This window comes from Leopardus geoffroyi, chromosome A1, assembly GCF_018350155.1.
Source record: "Leopardus geoffroyi isolate Oge1 chromosome A1, O.geoffroyi_Oge1_pat1.0, whole genome shotgun sequence".
NCBI lineage: Eukaryota > Metazoa > Chordata > Mammalia > Carnivora > Felidae > Leopardus > Leopardus geoffroyi.
In genome coordinates, this window is record NC_059326.1 from 202,963,650 (window position 1) to 202,984,959 (window position 21,310).

General features: G+C 37.7%; 1 protein-coding gene across 1 annotated transcript in view; it reads left to right on the forward strand.

Moving 5' to 3' along the window:
- HCN1 (hyperpolarization activated cyclic nucleotide gated potassium channel 1) overlaps positions 1-20,338 on the forward strand; it is a 389,009-nt gene extending 368,671 nt beyond the window's left edge. Inside the window, exons 7-8 of the mRNA XM_045438479.1 lie at positions 12,414-12,578; positions 15,759-20,338. Coding sequence (XP_045294435.1) covers positions 12,414-12,578; positions 15,759-16,645 — 1,052 coding nt within the window. The 3' untranslated portion in view covers positions 16,646-20,338. The remainder of the gene's footprint in view (positions 1-12,413; positions 12,579-15,758) is intronic.
- The last annotated feature ends 972 nt before the right edge of the window (positions 20,339-21,310 follow it).

Sequence of the window (21,310 nt, forward strand, 5' to 3'; positions counted from 1 at the left end):
TTCCACAGTAAAAATCTTAACAATCAAAAAAATAGGGAAAAAAGGAAGCTTTTTTTAAATAAACTTTATATTTTAAGATATGTTCCTTCTACTGTTATCTTCTCCACAAAACTGAGAAGAAAATACTGGCTAACTGCATACCTGGTTAAGTGAAGTTTCTATTGTAGTTTAAAAAAGATGCAATCAGGGGCGCCTGGGTGGCGCAGTCGGTTAGGCGTCCGACTTCAGCCAGGTCACGATCTCGCGGTCCGTGAGTTCGAGCCCCACATCAGGCTCTGGGCTGATGGCTCAGAGCCTGGAGCCTGTTTCCGATTCTGTGTCTCCCTCTCTCTCTGCCCCTCCCCCGTTCATGCTCTGTCTCTCTCTGTCCCAAAAATGAATAAACGTTGAAAAAAAAATTTTTTTTTTTAATTTAAAAAAGATGCAATCACATCTCAGTTAAGCTTATAAAGGATAAGAAGATACTTTTTCTCCAGGATGAGAGTCAGGACATCTCTGGTAGGAGTTTCCTGATGTCCATTTATCATACTGACCAAGTAGGTCAGGAAGGGGCATTTGACCCAATTCTTCAGCTTATTTTGCTTGAAATGACAAGTTAAAAACTAGTTTGTGCATCCTTAGCGCACTGATTGCTATTCTTTACAGATTTTATTTGACTAAATTAGGATATGATAAAGGTCATCTATTTGGAAGGGGGAAAAAATCCATATAACCTAGGGGTTGGATTTGGCACAGGAATTCTGATGTATCCTCTCATTTTTTTTATTTTGTTTTCTCATGTTTATTTATTTTTGAGAGAAAGAGAGACAGAGCATGAACGGGGGAGGGACAGAGGGAGAGGGAGACACAGAATCTGAAGCAGGTTCCAGGCTCTGAGCTGTCAGCACAGAGCCCGATGCGGGGCTCAAACCCTCAAACTGCAAGATCATGACCTGAGCTGAAGTTGGACATTTAACTGACTGAGCCACCCAGCACCCCAATATCCTCTCATTTTAAAATTAACCTTTTATCCAAATTGAATTCATTCTGAATAACATAAGCAAAATCATTCTATAAAATATATTTTACTTATTATTACTCACTTAATACATATGTATTTTTGCTCTATTACTTAATATATGCTACTAACTAAGCCAACTAATTACTGACATGGATTATTTTTCATCATTAATACATTCTTGAACTTATACACAAACTTTTAAATTCAGAACGTGTCATTTTTATGATTGTAATTATTACCTTCAGTTTGCTTATTTGTTGTCATATACAGTGGTGCTTCTTGGAGGGGGAATATCACCAGATATTTACCATGTTAGGATTAATTTGTGAATATGCTTGTTTTCTGGGTGGCAGGATGAGTGTATGGTTGCTTTGTGTGCCTAATAAATGTTTACTGTTGCCTTGCACAAAAAGATTTCCAGCTCACCTCTCTACTGATACCTTGGATTACTCAGAAGTAGAAAATGGAAACGCTATAGGTAGGATATTAGTTTTCTACTCATTTCAAGTCCTCTCTGTGACTACTCACGCACTGGACTTGAAGAACTCACTGTAAGCTCTCAAGAGAGGGTAAGAATAGACAAGGTAGAGGCTTTTAACAAAATGGACTGGTATGAACACCCGGGAGGAGGTCACAGATGGAGATGAGTATGAGTCAGGCATTTTCAGGCTAAGTGATACGGAGCCAAGCTCAGGTTAGCTGAGGTGGTGAGGCCTACTATAAGGGAACCCAGGAAGAAAGAAAGCCACAGCAAACCACCCCAGGGAAGTCAGATGCTGATTTTGTGGCAAGAGAGAATTCCCCTCAGGAAATCATAGCAATTCCAGTACCCCAGGAGCCATCGTAGGGACTCACCTTTCCCATAACATATGTAATCTCTGACTTTCCTAGCTGTTCGTTCCTTTCGGTTTCCTCATGAGAAAGTATAGTTAGGCCTGTGAGTCACAATCCAGCATGAAGCATCCCCATTGGGAAGAGGTCTCCAGCCAGGCCATCTTTTGGGCTGCTGGCCTGTTTTGGATGACAGTCTTGGAGGTAGGCATCAGTCATGGTTGCACTGTCACACATACCCAGTCACATGATAAAAGCTTACCAACTCGAATACACACAAAAACATACTGCTTCTAATTTTATAAAAAGGAGCTACTGGATTCATGTCACGAAGAGTTTCGTGAAATGAGAGTTTTCTCAGGATGCCGAAGTTTCGCTTGAATTTTTTCCCAAAACAACCTTTTATCTTACCTTGCTCAAAACAAACACTCTCTAGTGGTTTGCCTTTACATGTAGGTTCAAAATTCACAGATGCCGTATCTCCTTTCAAGTTCTTTTTGAAGCTTCATTTAGTAATTCTAAAAAGAGATCGCTTTTGTTCTGAATGCCATAGCTTTACTTTAGGCAAATCCCCATTACCTCATACCCAAATTATTGAAACTTTTTTACAAATCTTTTTTAACCACTAGGAGCCTCTGTCTCCTCTCATTCTACAAGCCAACCATGGATTAATATTCCTACATCGTGAAACAAAATGAATGTACCTGAAAGAGAATGAACGTACCTTCTAGAGAGAGGCTGAGTGTTTTTCCCCATGTATGGCCAGATATCAAGAGATCTAGAATTCCCTAGCTCTATTCCATTTAATCTCCTTTCCTAAAACAATATTTTACACACAAATTCCTTCCTTCAAAATCCTTGCAATAGCATTTTCAATTAAGACCAAACTTCTTATCTGTGGAAGAATATTCTCTGTGACTAATCAAACCCATATGATCCTGTGGCCACTGTTCTTACAGTTCCATGGGAACCCCCCTGCCCCCCCAACACACACACACACACTCTTCTCTGAACCTGTGCTCATGGAACTATTTCACTCCAGTGTCTTCCTTCCCATCCCATTTATTTGTCTTGTCCATCCTGATGGCCTAACCAAAGTAATCCCTACACTTTTTTCAGAGCCTACCTAAGGTTCCTCATGTCACCAAAGCGTATAGAACTAGACTGCTACAGATGATGTATTGTCTGGACTTCTAGATTTTTATCAGGTTAAATTTCTTAGCAGACACTTCAGCTTTGGAATTATTCTCAGTCTTGTTTTATGTATTGTGTTTGGATTTCTAATTAACTATACACTCTGAGGTTTTTTTGTTGTTGTTTTTTTTAATTTCTCTTATATTTCCCATAGTTCCCTTCAAGGTGCTACAGGGAAATCATCTGTTGACTGAATTTATACTGTTCTTTAATTTCCATTCCATTGTGCCACCATTTTCCAGTTTCTTTTAAACAGGGAACCCTGGGTTCCATACAAATTTTAGGATTGCTTGTTCTAGCTTCGAGAAGAATGCTGGTGCAATTTTGATTGGGATTGCATTGAATGTGTAGATAGCTTTGGGTAGTATTGACATTTTAACAATATTTATTCTTCCAATCCATGGGCACAGAATGTTTTCCATTTCTTTGGATCTTCTTCAATTTCCTTCTTTCTATAGTTTTCAGCATACAGATCTTTCACATCTTTGGTTAGGTTTATTCCTAGGTATTTTATGATTCTTGGTGCAATTGTGAATGGGATCAGTTTATTTGTCTTTCTGTTACTTCATTGTTAGTGTATAAGAATGCAACTGATTTCTACACATTGGTTTTGTATCCTGCGACTTTGTGCTGAATTCATGTATCAGTTCTAGCAGACTTTTGGTGGAGTCTGTCGGGTTTTCCATGTATAATATCATGTCATCTGCAAAAAGTGAAAGCTTAACTTCATCTTTGCCAATTTTGATGCCTTTGATTTCCTTTTGTTGTCTGCTGATGCTAGCATTCCCAACACTATGTTAAACAACAGCGGTGTGAGTGGGCATCCCTGTCGTGTTCCTGATCTCAGGGGGAAAGCTCTCAGTTTTTCCCCATTGAGGGTGATATTAGCTGTGGGGTTTTCATAAATGGCTTTTATGATGTTTAAGTATGTTCCTTCTATCCTGACTTTCTCGAGGGTTTTTATTAAGAAAGGATGCTGAATTTTGTCAAAGGCCTTTTCTGCATCGATTGACAGGATCATATGGTTCTTATCTTTTCTTTTATTAATGTGATGTATCTCACTGACTGATTTGCAAATGTTGAACCAGCCCTGCAGCCCAGGAATGAATCCTACTTGATCATGGTGAATAATTCTTTTTATATGCCGTTGAATTGGATTTGCTAGTATCTTATTGAGAATTTTTGCATCCATATTCGTCAGGGATATTGGCCTGTAGTTCTCTTTTTTTTTTTTTTTGCTGTGTCTCTGTCTGGTTTGGGAATCAAAGTAATGCTGGCTACATAGAATGAGTCTGGAAGTTCTCATTCCCTTTCTATTTTTTGGAACAGCTTGAGAAGATAGGTATTATCTCTGCTTTAGACCCCGAATAGCCAAAGTAATTTTGAAGAAGAAGACCAAAGCAGGAGGCATCACAATCCCAGACTTTAACCTCTACTACAAAGCTGTAATCATCAAGACAGCATATTGGCACAAAAATAGACACATAGACCAATGGAATAGAATAGAAACCCCAGAATTAGAACCACAAAAGTATGGCCAACTAATCTTTGACAAAGCAGGAAAGAATATCCAATGGAAAAAAGACAGTCTCTTTAGCAAATGGTGCTGGGGGAACTGGACAGCAACATGCAGAAGAATGAAACTAGACCACTCTCTTACGCCAGTCACAAAAATAAATTCAAAATGGATAAAGGACATGAATGTGAGATAGGAAACCATCAAAACCCTAGAGGAGAAAGCAGGAAAAAACCTCTCTGGTCTCAGCTGCCACAATTTCTTACTTGACACATCCCCAAATGCAAGGGAATTAAAAGCAAAAATGAACTATTGGGACCTCATGAAGATAAAAAGCTTCTGCACTGCAAAGGAAACAATCAACAAAGCTAAAAGGCAGCCAACGGAATGAGAAAAGATATTTGCAAATGACATATCAGACAAAGGGCTAGTATCCAAAATCTATAAAGTACTCACCAAACTCCACACCTGAAAAACAAATAACCCAGTGAAGAAATGGGCAGAACACATGAATAGACACTTCTCTAAAGAAGACATCCAGATGGCTAACAGGTACATGAAAAGATGCTCAATGTCGCTCCTCATCAGGGAAATACAAATCAAAACCACACTCAGATACCACCTCACTCCAGTCAGAGTGGCTAAAAGGAACAAATCAGGAGACTATAGATGCTGGCGAGGATGTGGAGAAACAGGAACCCTCTTGCACTGTTGGTGGGAATGCAAAGTGGTGCAGCCATTCTGGAAAACAGTGTGGAAGTTCCTCAAAAAATTAAAAATAGATCTACCCTATGACCCAGCAATAGCACTGCTAGGAATTTACCCAAGGGATACAGGAGTGCTGGTGCACAGGGCACTTGTACCCCAATGTTTATAGCAGTACTTTCAACAAAAACCAAATTATGGAAAGAGCCTAAATGTCCATCAACTGGTGAATGGATAAAGAAATTGTGGTTTATTTACACAATGGAATACTACGTGGCAATGAGAAAGAATGAAATATGGCCTTTTGTAGCAACATGGATGGAACTGGAGAGTGTTATGCTAAGTGAAATAATTCATACAGAGAAAGACAGATCCCATATGTTTTCATCCCTATGTGGATCCTGAGAACTTAACAGAAGACCATGGGGGAGGGGAAGGGAAAAAAAAAAAGGTTAGAGAGGGAGGGAGCCAAACCATAAAAGACTCTGAAAAACTGAGAACAATCTGAGGGTTGATGGGGGGTGGGAGGTAGGGGAGGGTGAGTGATGGGTATTGAGGAGGGCACCTGTTGGGATGAGCACTGGGTGTTGTATGGAGCCAATTTGACAATAAATTTCATATAAAAAATAAAAAAAAAGTGAACAGAGAACCCTGGTTTAGATGTAAACCTGACAGCTACAAGACTTCATTTCCCAGAAAAGTCCCTCATTGACATCACCTAAGATCCTGTTAGAAAAATGCAGTGTCAGCACCTGACCCGTGTGTGTGTGTGTGTGTGTGTGTGTGTGTGTGTGTGTACGCACCCCCCCCCACCATTTATTGAATCCTAATCTGCTTTTCAGCAAGACATCCAGGCAATTCTTATGCATATTAAAGTGTAGGAAGCACTACACTGAAGATTCCAGTATGAATCAGTTGACCCTTAATAATACATGACAATAAATAAACCAGAACAAACCATTAAATAATAATACATTAAATAAGCCAAGAAAATGTGTATTTAAATCCCTATTTTATTATTCACATGTGTATATGTTACATGTGAGTGAAAGAAACAAAGAGAGAGAACCAGGGGAAATTTTGGGTGACAAGTAACTCTTTTTCTGTAGAAGACTTACCTCCTAAATATCTACTGAGTATATTTTCTGTTTAGATTTTATTTCTGCTGTACTTTCCTTTTTCATTTGGTGTAAGCCTATTAAACCACATAGGAAAACAGAGCTGTCAGGATATCTCTTCAAAAAACACACTTGAGGTAGCTAAGAGCCAAAATCATTTGATGAATTTTTTAAAAGCTGGCTGCTTTTTAAAGGCATTTATAATTCAAGGTGTTTGATTAACTTTTAAAGAGTTGAGTGTTGGTAGATTTAAAATCAAAAGGAAAGACTGGGAGTGGTCCAGTGGATTTTTAAAGATGGATAGAACTAGGAAAACTGTGGTCTTACTCTTCTTAGCTTTGATACTATTTATGTGATTTTTGTTCCAATCACATAACAGATCCCCTTTAATCTTCTGTATGTGACATGGGCTAACATAGGCTGATAGTGATTGTTTTTTATCTATTCAACAGATATTCTGAAAATTACTGAGGTAGTCCATCAAGTTTTTTTAACTTGCTAAAGACAAGTAGTATAAATATATAGTAGATAACGGTTTATAAATAGTTTTGTGTAAAGCAGATTTTATGTAGACATTAGGCAGTTGAAGGAGTCACAGTAGAAGTTAAAGACACATACATCATAACAAAGGGGAAGGGGTGAGAGGTTTAGGAGTGGGAACTATAAACCTTAATGAAAACATCCGTATATCCAACAGAATGAAACAATCATGTCACAAACATGTTTGTAATCAATAGGAACCAGATAAAGGATAAGGGCAATCTGGTGGATAGGTCTGAGCTCTTCAAACCGAAATGGCTATTTGGAATGTTGTGCTCAAATGTGAGCACTTTGTTTTATAACGAATATTTGCACACTGATGTTAGTCATTCTGTTCTTAATTTATTGATTGATTCATTCATCTTTAGTTCTTGAACCAAATTATATTCTATGACTAAATCTATGGTAAGCGCTAGACATTGCAAATGTGATTGTTGTACTTCTCATTAAAGACTTTATAAGTTAGTATAGAGAAACATCACAGAAACAAGTAAGTCTGAAAATGTACTGTAAGGTCTAAGATGCACGATTATCAAGTAGAGTGGAGGCACAAAGATAATTAAGAAGGGTGTCCATGGGTGCGAAACCATCTCACCTGAGATGAGTCTAAGGAATTGGGATGATTAGTTTAAAAACAGGGGGCGCCTGGGTGGCGCAGTCGGTTAAGCGTCCGACTTCAGCCAGGTCACGATCTCGCGGTCCGTGAGTTCGAGCCCCGCGTCAGGCTCTGGGCTGATGGCTCAGAGCCTGGAGCCTGTTTCCGATTCTGTGTCTCCCTCTCTCTCTGCCCCTCCCCCGTTCATGCTCTGTCTCTCTCTGTCCCAAAAATAAAAATAAACGTTGAAAAAAAAAAAAAATTAAAAAAAAAAAAAAAAAAAAAACAGATTATTGGGGCGCCTGGGTGGCTCAGTCGGTTAAGCGTCCGACTTTGACTCAGCTCATGACCTCACGGTTTGTGAGTTCAAGCCCTGCGTTGGGCTTTGTGCTGAGAGCTCAGAGCCTGGAACCTGCTTCCGATTCCGTGTCTCCTTCTCTCTCTGTCCCTCCCCTACTTGTGCTCTCTCTCCCCCTGTCTCTCAAAAATAAATAAATATGTAAAAAACAGATTACTTACAAAGGTATGGGAAATGATAAATATATTTTACACATTTGAACAGTTATTTGATACATGAAACAGTTACCTACTTGTTCCAGCAGGTATAGTCAAAATCACAAGGGGAAAAAAAATACAGCAAGAGGAGAGGGAACATAACAAGGAAAGGAAAGGACTCATGTTTTAAGAGTGTCTGCACTCTTTAAGAGTGTCCGTGGTAGGCTTGTGCCAGGCACTTTGTAAGCACTCTTTTAGTTAATCCTTGTAACAACTTTGCCAATGCTCATCTTGTCGGAGATGCCACTACTGGTCGATATTCAGAGCCAGGGGTGATCACCCTAATTTCTATGCTTTAAGGGAGATGTATTGACCAAACATATGGGGGGAGAGCTAAGACTTTTTTTTTTTGGAAAAGCAATAACTTTAGATGATATAAATGACAATTAGCATGGCCAGTGGTAGAAGATGCTAATAATTATAGAAATATGATTGTGTCTATGAGAACTGAAATGATCAGTTGTATCTTTAGAAAATAAAGCAAAATTGGATATTCTAGTTATGAGACTATCATAATATAATCTACATGCATAATTGTTCCTTTACAATATCTGAAATTGGAGAGATATTACATCCAATCTGTTTCAAAAGGTTATAAAAGATGTGAAACATTTCAAAATACAAATTTACATCGATTTAATGTTCTATTCTATTCCAAATTCCCTAGATTCCTATTCAAATCCATCTGAGATCTGAAATGTTTCTCCTAGCCAAGCTTGATATGCAGATTGATTTCAGCCAGATGTTACCACCTCCTATGCCATAAGACGTGATATTTTACTAGTTTACTACCACTAAATATAGAAAGATAACAAATACAAATATAGAAAGAAAATGAAAAAGTGATACTTCCTTTTGCACATTGTATGAGGCACTGGATTAGAAGCCTAAGTAATTTATAGGAAATTAGTATTCTGGTACACAATAGTGAATTACTTTTATTTCATGATATTGAATACTTTAAAAAGGAAGCAGCTTCCTGCTTAGGTTACTCTGAGCAACCAAGTACAAATTTTCCCGTAAATTCTAGAAACTCAAATTAAACGTTTACCTTACAAATCTCTGTCATAAGTTCCTGCTAAGTCCCTGTGATACTGCAATGTCAAATTCTGTTTTAAGGGTCAGGGAAATGTTTCTGAGTTGCAAAATTATTGACACCATTTGCCCTACCTTATAAAATGACTTCATATAGGTGACAGTAATGTCAGATAGACTGAAACACATATGATCAAGGTTAACTAATGGCAGCAAAAATAGCGTTGAGTAGTTGATGTATCTCCTACCCTAAGGTTTATTCAAAGTATATTTTTAATTTGGTGGGTGATGGGTCAAATTTTATTTCCTGGGACATACTCTTTATAATGTTGAAATTGAAAATAGTTTTCCAATCTGCCTGTGAGGGGGAGCATTACTGTCACTTTTCCTCTTCAGTAGGTGAAATAAAGTACCCTATAAACAAAAAAAGAGAATCATACAGAATTAAAATATGCCAAGAACTCAATACTTGTTTTATTTGATTATTTGATTATTATTTAGAAATTTGTATCCAGACAAAGGGACTTATTTCCAAGTAGATTTGCACTAAAAATTTTAAAACAGTGATTGCACCACTGGGAAATTCCTAGTCGAGGTCTCAAAGAGTAAATAAGCAAGAAAAAAATAAAGCAGAAAGATTGGAACAATCAACACAGTCTAGAAAATATGCCATAGGATTCTTTAAAAAGCTTACATCTCTGTAAAATGAACTTGGTTTGTTCTTTGGGAGTTCAATGTTATTTCATTGTGTATTTTGCTTTTTGTGTGAAATCAATCTGAGCACCCCAAAGCAAGTTAATTTTCTACCTAACGAGTAAAGACATTATCTACACTGAAGAAAATATTACCAAACCTTCTAAATACTTTCTTCATTATAGACATTGAACAAAACCTGCAAAGATATGTTTTGTTGCCTAAAGAAGGTACATAAAGCATTTAGCCAGTTCTATTACAAAGGGGAGATACCTCACAGGGGAACTAATACTACATTATCTACAACTTAAGAATAGAACTTAATGTGGGCCTTGGGTTTGTCCACTATCATTACATACTCATAAACATCTTAAAATAATTTTCCCTGGGCTCAAAACTCAAGGTTGCAGTTGCTGGGAGGGATACAATAATGTTACTGTATAGTTACTGTCTTTAAAATGTCTAAAGCCAATGAAGGAGATAAGTGATATTTAAGAAGTGATTATAAAATCCAATACAAGAAAATAAAAATAGTGATAAATTAATATACACATAATTTCTTAACCTAAAGGATAGTATGAGATACAGGTGACTAAATTGTATTTTCTTTCTCTGTTTTTTGCCCAAACCCAAATACACACCCACTCAGAGTAAATACAGAAAAACTCTGTAACACCTAACACAGGACTCTTTTCCCTCAATAAGTGGATCTCCAAAATGACTTAATATTAGAAGCAACTGCTCCATTCACATATTGAATTTGGAAATTCATGAAATCTAAGACTCTTTAATGATCAGAAGGTCTGCTTTTTTCATTGCTAAGTGTGTGGCATTTTTTGTGTTATTCATGGTAGAAACAAAGACTACAGAGGCTTTAAAAGAAGGGACTATTTTGAAGTGATTTTCACACTGACCAGTGAGTTTTCCTGCTCATGAATGAATACACCTTCATTTGTTCGGTTTTTCACTAAGAAATTACTGAGGAGATGCCAAGAGATAATGGCTGAAGAGTTTTGAGTTGCCTCCAGAACTGAGATAACATAAACTTTCAGTTGTTTAAACCTTTTATTTCATTGTTTAGAGTAGCCAGCAAATTCCATAGTATGATAATATTTATGCTTAAATATTGACCAATATAGATTCATCTTTCTACATATACCTAGTACACACACACACACACACGCACACACACACACACATGAACACTCCACAATATTATTTATTAAATTTATAACATGTTACCAGCATGAACAACAGCATAACTGGTTGTTTAGGTGGCATTTCCTAAAATTCTGTCTTCCCAGATTGGTTCAGATGTGTTTCTAAATACTTCCAGAATGCCCACAGTCTGTATTGTTGTTCTTACCAGATTGCATTTAAATGAACTCTTAATTAAGATTAACTCTTTTTTTTTAACCATCATCGTATAAGTAACACAAAAGTAGACATTATGTTTGATTCATATTTCTAGCCTTAACATCAAGTACATAATCCCTACCACATAATTTATTCACAATGTTTATCAACATGAACTGACCTTATTGAAGAGTGTGAATTTAGACCCCTTTCATCCTTACGTTAGGAAACTGTGCGTTTCAGAAATACTTCTGCCATTTCTTTTTTCAAATTGGTTACCTTGAAACTAAATTTTTTAAATGTTTCTGGTTTTTTTTTAGATCAAAGTCTATAGAGTTTAATTAATAAACTTGGGGAAATGAAATAGAAAATTACCACTTATAGATCTATTTAACTAGCAAATAAGGGAATCCGGATTTGCAAATGTTTGCTTACCACATTTTGGAAATCTAATTCTCAAGAAAGAATTCTTCTGAGAAACTCTTGAAATAGAAAGCCACTCTATTCCTTTGGTATATAGCTTTTTACACTGATCTCATTGGGAATATGCCAACAACATAAGGTACACCTGAAACACATCCATCTGAACCCGTGGTCATTTTTCTTGATCATAGGACTTTCTAGACCAATGCTCGGGTTTACTTTGGTTTCTGTCTATATGTTATGATCTGCTTTTTGCCTTCCAAACTTTATAAAAATCTTGTCTGATTACAGTTTTTTCCAATACTTAACTCCACCGTGGATTTATGATTCCATTTTCTACACTTTTATTATTTCAGATGCATTGGAAGGACAGCTGAGGGATAGATAAATCTGTTTCAGCTTTCCATTTGAACTAAAAACTTTAATTGTTTAAAAAACAATATTATTTTAAGGTTGCATATTATTAATTAGATATTTTTGTCACGAGGAATTTACTGATAAAAGAGAAAATGCTGCTGGGGTGCCTGTGTGCCTCAGTCAGTTAAGCGTCTGACTTCGGCTCAGGTCATGATCTCACAGCTTGTGAGTTCAAGCCCTGTGTTGGGCTCTGTGCTGACAGCTCAGAGCCTGAAGGCTGCTTTGGATTCTGTGTCTCCCTCTCTGTCTGCTCCTCCCCCGCTCACACTCTGTCTCTCTCTCTCAACAATAAATACCCAATAAAAAAAAATTTTTTAAAGAAAATGCTGCCAATCATTGCTTGATCACACCATGAGACTTTTTTTTTTTAATTGTAGGTCCCAGTGGTCTTGGAAAGAAAATGACCAAACAAATCTTTCTTTCTTGTTTTTGTAGAGATTTGCTTGCTTACCAAGGGACGCCGCACTGCCAGTGTTCGAGCTGATACATATTGTCGTCTTTATTCACTATCCGTGGACAATTTCAATGAGGTCCTGGAGGAATATCCAATGATGCGGAGAGCCTTTGAGACGGTTGCCATTGACCGACTAGATCGGATAGGTATTCTCTTCAGTTTTATTATCTTTTACATGTACAATTAGGTTATACTCTAGTGGACTGATACATGTTTGCAATTGTAAGTCCTAAATGCTATCATAGGTTGCCTTTTAATTAGCATAGAAATAGCAGTTAGCTCTAGCCCTATTTCTACTATCTAACTTTCTCTTCTTAAGTGTTCTGGATTTATTTAATCATCTCTATTTTTACTAGCTGCTCAGTCTGATTTCCCCAGTGATGCCAATACAATTTGAATCTTCAGGTAAAAAGCAATGATAAAATTTTAGGTAGCACTAAAATAGAACTAAAATTATAATAGTATGAGTCTATATTACAAACCAAATTTTGCTACAAGGTTTTTAAAAAATTTTTACGTATCACCTTTACACTTTTATCTATATATTGAGAACTGAAAACTTGTGTGTTTTAATTGTCTCAGTAGAAGCTTCTTGAAATGTTTGTAATACAGACTCAAGCAGGAAAAACCTTGATAGAAATGCCCTACATAGATGCTTTACTTTGTAAACATCGACTTAAAGTCTTCTCTGCTCTCTCAAATAAGAATATATAAATTAGACTTTACTAGTTACACTAGTTTAAAGGTTTGAATAATTGCTATAGTAAAGTTAAATCAGATTGGCTTGCTATTAGCTTCCTAAAATATGCTGGAACATTCTGATATCAGAAGGTAGTAAGCGTTTACTCTCTACACCTAAATCCTCTTCCCCCACCCTACCCTGCCCTGCCCCCGCTTCACTCTACTCAATTTTCATAATCTATACAATTTTCAGTATAGATATCATTTCCCTGTAGAAATCTCCCCTGACCTCCCACCGCTACGCGGCTGAATATCCTAGATATGTTCTCCCATCCCCGCCTAGGAATTTCCTCCATCACAATACTGCCTTTATTATTGTAATTGCTCTAACAATGCTAAGATTTGTGAATGTAGAGAACATGTCTAATTCACTATTACATTCACAGTACCTAGTACACAACGAATATTCTTGAAGAGAGGTGATAGGGAGGGATGAAGGAATCCGTGATCTCAAAGGTGATGGGGTTGGGATCACTTGGAAGTAAACAGGTGCTTCATTCTCATTAAAGGTAAGGCTTTTTGAAGGATGTAGTCTTATGTCAGCTTTTCTTCCGCACATTATGTCTTTCTTTCCTTCTATATAAGTGGGATGACAGAGGCATAAGAGTCTGAAATTAGGTTAGGAGAAGTAAAGGTAGTATTTGGACATTATCGTTAGACAAAACACACATAGTAGAAATTCATATTGACAACTCAGACCCGTAACAGGACACAGTGTGGAGAGAGACAGTGCCCATAAAAGTGGGTATTCCTGAAAGCATCTTTACTTCATTTGAAAATACCCTTTTTGTGGTTTGTGACTGCTCATGGTAGAGCGAGAGACTGATATCTGAGCACATGAGGTTTTTCCTAAGCCAGCTAGACATCTTTAGAGAAAGCAATAAATCACGATATTTTAATAGAGAATTTCTGTTAATCTGCGACAGCTTCACTTTCATCTCACTTATTCCAACTAATTTGTATAAGAAAGTTTGCAGTCAATAATATAGGCAATAAAATTGCTAATAAGCACCAAGCCATTGCAGTTTTGATCCTTATAAAATTCTAACAGTACATTAAAAAGTAGAGTATTTCTCTATAAGTTCATAGTAACATTACAAAATGTTGACTATTCACATGATGACAAAGAAATATTTCCCTTTTCCATTTTGTGGCAATTGCTTATAAATGTACACCATATGTAGTTAAGACAATATGCCAAATAAGCATTATATTTATTACTAATATAGGAGTTTTTGTTCTTTAGAAAATTAGAACAATTCTGTAAGGAGAGACAAGTATTTATTTCAGCAATCATTTAAAATGATAGTTTTCCAGCAGCCAAGTAAGTTATAACACATATTTCCATTAAAAAATAGTCCTTCTAACTCTAACTTTATTTAGCAATATGGCAAAGCGGATTCACTTTTCAGTTATGATATTTATTTGGGTATTATTTTCTCAGTGATGTCACCAAAAGTTACTGATTTTCCCCTCTTCATCTAATTTTGATTCTATTGATATTCTGCCAGGGAATGTCTCCTTACTGCAAAGCACTCTAAGGACAATGGCAGGAAGGAGAGGTAATGCTTACTGAGGTCCTCAAGGGAACTGAAAGCTTGCCATACACTGTCCCCTTAATCCTCACAAAGACACTTCAGAAAAGGAAAGATTACGAAGTGGTTCTCAACCTGGCTGTACATAAAACTCCTTTGAGGAAATTTGCTTTTAAAGTACTGAAGTCTGCCCCCATGTCTGGCTATTCTGATTTAATTGGTAGGGTACAGATGAAAATCCTTATGTTTTAAAGGTCCAGGGATGAGAAAAATATGGATGTACGCACTGGCATGGGCACTGGTCACAAGCAAAGGACTTGCAACAGTGTACCTGAAACTTGCCCATGAGAATCACCTAAAGATCTTAGTAAAATGCATCTTGTTCAGCGAGTGGGATGGGGCTTGAGAGACAGCTTTTCTAGAAAGAGCTCACACTGACACAGGTGCAGCTGGTTCGTTTTCCGTGGTAAGGATCTACAATCAGATTTGCTGTTTTCCTTCCCCAGTCAGGTTACTTACTAGTCATGTTTTCCTGGACACTGTTATTAACCTTCCCATATCCCATTCTCCTTTTGGGTGAAATCGCATTGTAAACACAGCTACTTGCAAGAGTTGAGGATTAAATAAAATACATCCACCTAAAGCCTTTTGTAGAGTACCTGCCATAGTGTGCGCGTCTATTGTCCTTTCTTGACAAAGTAGCTTTAAACTTACGTTTTGCTTCCAGACCCGTCCTGGTCCACATGCCCTTTCTTTTGCCACTCTTCAAAGTAGCCCTCGCGTCAGATATCTCCCTTTCTTCTGTAAGGTGGTTTTTGCCAGATTACAGGCTTCTCGACTTGACTCGCAGAAGGTAAGATTTCCCAGAGAGATACAGAAGTGGGAAGGGCAGGAGCCATCTTTTTTGTCTGGCTCTGAAGGTGAGTACTTGGCTTTTAAGCCTCTTCCAGGAAACACTGGCATTCTTCCGCTTTCAGGAGCCACTCTCACTTGGGCTTGTCATCAGTCATTTGTAGGCCTTCTAAGCGCCTGTCTTTCTTTCGCCGCCAGGAAAGAAAAATTCAATTCTTCTGCAAAAGTTCCAGAAGGATCTGAACACCGGCGTCTTCAACAATCAGGAGAACGAGATCCTGAAGCAGATCGTGAAACACGACCGGGAGATGGTGCAGGCAATCGCTCCCATCAGTTATCCCCAAATGACAGCCCTGAATGCCACCTCTTCCACCACGACTCCGACCTCCCGCATGAGGACGCAGTCTCCGCCGGTGTATACAGCGACCAGCCTGTCCCACAGCAACCTGCATTCCCCCAGCCCCAGCACACAGACCCCCCAGCCGTCAGCCATCCTGTCACCCTGCTCCTACACCACTGCGGTCTGCAGCCCGCCGGTACAGAGCCCGCTGGCCACTCGAACTTTCCACTACGCGTCCCCCACCGCCTCCCAGCTGTCGCTCACGCAGCAGCAGCAGCAGCAGCAGCAGATCCAGCAGCCCCAGCCCCCGCAGCCCCCGCAGCAGCCCCCGCAGCCCCAGACGCCCGGCAGCTCCACGCCCAAGAACGACGTGCACAGGAGCACCCAGGCGCTCCACAACACCAGCCTGAGCCGAGAGGTCAGGCCCCTGTCGGCCTCGCAGCCCTCGCTGCCCCATGAGGTTTCCACTCTCATTTCCAGACCTCATCCCACTGTGGGCGAGTCCCTGGCCTCCATCCCTCAGCCCGTGACGGCTGTTCACGGCCCGAGCCTTCAGGCGGGGGCCCGGGGCACGGTCCCCCAGCGAGTCACCCTGTTCCGACAGATGTCGTCGGGAGCCATTCCCCCCAACCGAGGAGCCCCTCCCGCACCCCCTCCACCAGCAGCTGCTCTTCCGAGAGAGGCTTCCTCAGTCTTAACTACAGACCCAGAGGCAGAAAAGCCACGATTTGCTTCAAATTTATGATCCCTGCTGATTGTCAAAGCAGAAAGAAAGACTCTGATAAACTGAGAATGTTCTCAGAAATTATTTTCTTCTATCTCCTGATAGATTCCTATAGCCTACTATGAAGAGATATTTTAGACAGCTCTGGCCTACATGCAAAATGTAAAATATATAAATATATATCTACTATTCAATATCTATCTAAATTCCCAAGAGAGGTTCAAAAGACCTGTTTAGCATTCAGTGTTACATGTCTTCCTTTCTTTAAATCATTAAAGGATTTAAAATGTTGTTGTAAGATCATTTATTTTTAACCAACTTTTACCGAATTCCTTTGATAAATGTATTTCTCTATTTTATGAAGAGTTCTTGGATTCAATGGAAACAAAACTCTGATTTTAAAAAGGCAACTCAAGTGAGCCACTGAATAGCACCAACCAAATCTTCTTTCATTAGCTGTGTCTCTGCATCTAAATTGTTAATCATGAATTATGGAGGATTGAATGGCAAATCCCACTTTATAGATCTAAATTGTATTTTGGTGCTTTCAATTTTGAATTAGGTTAGATCACGTGGTATGCTCGGCCACGGCTGGAGACTAGCCTCGCCACTGTCCCGAGTATCTCTAACCTCAAACACATCCATTGATCTTTCAGAAAGCTGAGGGCATATTTGTCTTCGTGTGTTACCGGACTTTTACCAAGACTCAATCAATGTTAGCTGTAAATAACTTTTTCAACCCAAATAAAAATAGCTCTTCTGTGTTGTATGAAGGTAAAAGTCATCACTTAAGAATTTAGTTTTATTGCTTCACTTCAAAACTTAGAGTTTTAAATTTTACAAAACCTAACTGTGACAGTTATTCAACTGTAATGCAATGGCTTGAAACCTACAATATTATTTTAACCTGCAATGTTTTATGCAAAATTGTATGCTCAATTCTACAAATTGCTTGTATTACACCAAAAATCATTACTTTTCTTCCTTCTTGCCATAATCAAGCATCTGAAAATAGTCCCTGCATGCTTTTTTGGAAAAACAAAATAGGTTCAGATCAGTCACTGTAGGGAGAGGCTTACAGTATTTCTCATTTCTAGAAAAGTATAACCATTCATTAATTGCCTATCTTAAAATTCCTATAAGGCTGACTTGGATCTCTGACTTAAGTCTAGAAGTGAGGTTTTCACTTTCATTTAATATTATTACTATCGTTTAAATAATGATTTGTAAACCACAGCTTGATTTGGAGTTGCCAGTGTGTTCTGTGTCTTCACTGTTGGTAGGTAGTAGTTAACCCTGGTGTTAATTTAAATTAACTAAATACACTATAGCCTCCTGTCTGGGAACACACACTTTGTTCTATGTATATTGTAATAAAATGGTTAGCAAATCTTAAGGCATGTGGTGACTAACATAGCCCTTAGGTAGGAGGTTTGTTATTTTGAACGTGCTGGAAAACGTATGGACGTGATGACAGAATGCAGGGGGCAAACTGAATGTGAGCATTGTTTGTTCGTTCGTCTGTTTCCTTAACTCTCCATGATCTGTGAACATCTTCTTCTCAAAGAAGTCCCTTAGTAATTATTTGTGCCTAATGCATCCCACGAATGTGGTGGATGACTGGAACACAATCGGAAGATTCCTAATAACCGACTTCTGTAAATAACCCAAGAGAATGACCTGACGTGGAGGTCTTCAGTATCTCTGACACTGGCGATACGTTAAAGAAGAACTGAACAAAGATCGCACGAGAAATGGGGCAGGGCCTCCAGATAGACTTGAGGACAGAAAACAAAACGAAGCAAAAACTCTAAAATGGATCCATGCTGCCTGTTATGCCTTTTACGATTATAATACCTATAATACCAAAATGAGTTGTTATGTTTCATTTCTAACAGATCCCAGCTTGTGTGGAAGTACTCAACAATGCTAGTCAATGTAATGTTGTCATTAACATGCTGGTGACATCTGATGGCGGGTCAGGAGCGGTATAAGAAGGGGATTGTTCCGTCTACCTAGATCCTATGGGAAAGCTGCAAGACCATTTACATATCAGTACAAAACTCCTTTATTTTATTAAAATATTGAGAATTCACTTCAATTTATTAAGATCATGTATTGGTCCTTTAAATTATTAAAGGTTTACATTTGATAGCACTAATGGGTTTGGTAGTGAAATATTTTTATATATATAAATTTTTGGTTTTTTATTTTCAGCACTATTGGGAAACATAAGCAAAATTGAATTGCATGGTCTTTCAGTGCAACCATAAAATTTTTATTCACTTTGTAACAGAATGGACAAAAACACACTAAGGTTTATATGTTAAACTCATAAAATGGTACAGGGTAAATTATATACATATATATGTATGAATATATATGCTTAGATTAAGAAAACAAATTGACTCACATTCCTGTAATATAAAAGTCCATTGCTAGTTGAAAAGTGACCTCTTTTCTCTGTACATAGTTAAGCCCGTAAGTATGGAGTTTTAATCTGTACAGAAAGAAATGTATTATTGAAAAGATTGGTCTTTCTGCGGCTGGGAAAATAGTAGAGTAGCTGATTCTTACAACAACTGTATGATCAGGGATGAATTAGAGTATTTCTTTTGTCTTTGCTCAAAGCCATACATATATAAATATATATAAAGATTATTAATAAATTCAACAGAAAATAAACTAAAATCATGAATATTTTATTTTATCAATATGCTCTAACCAAACATTTTGTTTTATTAATGAGTACAGATTTGCCTCTTTCTACCTTTACATCGTAAGATTTCCAAGAGGGCTTATACTTGATAGTCATTATAAAATTAATCATAGATAGTCTATGACTGTAGAGAGGAATGTAAATAGAACATGGGTATTCCAGTTATCCCTCTGTTTTATCTCTTCCCAATGGTACCAGTTGAAGTTTTGGGGTTTTTTTGTTTTTTGTTTTTGTTTTTTTTAATTCTTTGCTCTGTACCTCCTTCACGTGTGGTTGTGGTTCAATTCCCAAACACGGTTATTTCTGTGCTATTAAATTTAGAGGGGGGAAAAATAACCTTGTAATTTATTATACAAACCTATTTTATGATAGCCTTGGGCCTTGCGAAGGCTTTCGATAGTCATAGAACCTCCCTATTCAAGTGGATTTTGAATCAGGCTTAAAAGGCTGACATAGAGTTTATTGCATTGAATGAAGGATTCTTTGAAAACTGTAAGGATAAATGGCAGGAATGGCGATAGACTCTATTCATCAAATAAATAGCTTGTCTCCAGGTATCAGTGACCACTCCATAAGTGAATGATTCCGTGACAGATGCCGTCCCACTTTAAAAAGATGGTTATTTTGCCATTTATAAACTTAAATGAGCATAACATCTGCAGGACACTACAAAGTACACAGTCAAGTTAGAATAATTCCTAAAGAACTTGGGTGATTTAAACAATATGATGTGTTTTATGTGTAGATGTTATTATTTCAAATCCTGAATTATTTATACTTTAAACTAGAAGTGATCTCCATCATCTTGCAGGCCTACTTTTAAATCTCCATGCCTTCTTTTTAAATTTAAGTGTTTCTGTTTGTTAATTTTATAATTTTACTGTGCTACTTTGCTTTTATGAATTTTACTTTCATAATTTATAACATTAAGTTGTTTCAACAAGATTTATCTTCTTTATGCCTCTATCCTTCTAGAATATATGCCATAAAACCTGTGTCTGGTTATTTTGTTCATATACATTACACCTGGAAAATTTTATCACATTCTCTGCTTATTTGAAAACTACTTTTTCTGTGCAATACAAAAGAAATGTGGTCCTTATTGAATAACTGGAGGCTGAACATCTATTTTGAGTCCTGAAAGTAATGGTCAAAAATTTAAGCAAGTGCGACTGGCTGCATGCACTGAGTTGTTAACTCCGTTCTATAAGTTTATTTAATATATCCTTTTTCCAGAATAATAAGATGAAGAATAAAGAAGATTTGCTGTTGTATTCAAGGTTAAGTTTACCTGCTACTGGTACTGGAAAGCAGTGACTTTCTTTAAATAATTTTTTTTAATGTTTGTATTTATTTTTGAGAGAGAGAGAGAGGGTGCGAGCATGCGCTCTCGAGCAAGCGAGGGAGGGGCAGAGAGAGAGGGAAACACAGAGTCCCAAGCAGGCTCCAGGCTCCGAGCTGTCAGAGTGCCTGACTCGGAGCCACCCAGGTGCCTGGAAAGCAGTGACTTTCTTAAGCAATTTTGATTCTGTCCTTTTTAAAAGTGACATCTATTTTTTAAACACTGGCCAACAATGAAATCAATCATGAAGAGAACTCCTGCTTTTAAAAGGGAGCAAAGTATAAATTATTTTACCTAAATTCATCAAGGATGTGGGAGCAAATCCAGCCAGAAGATCCATATTCCTCCTCTTGTTGTTTTGGAGTTTTTTGTCCAAAGGCCGCATTCCTTCCTTTCCCAGTAGCAATGAACATTTCTGTTAATATTTATCGTTTTGTTCATTTTCTTTAGAGCTTTAGGGCATGGAAAGCTTGAGCCTTTCTATATAGGAAAAATTTCATGGTATATTCACAGATCTACTGCAAGACAATGATAATTTTATTACAGTTTTTTAGAAGAAAATATTGGCAATTTTGTAATACCTGGCTGCTTTTCAGTTTTGAGTATTCTCCCAGAGAAATCATTG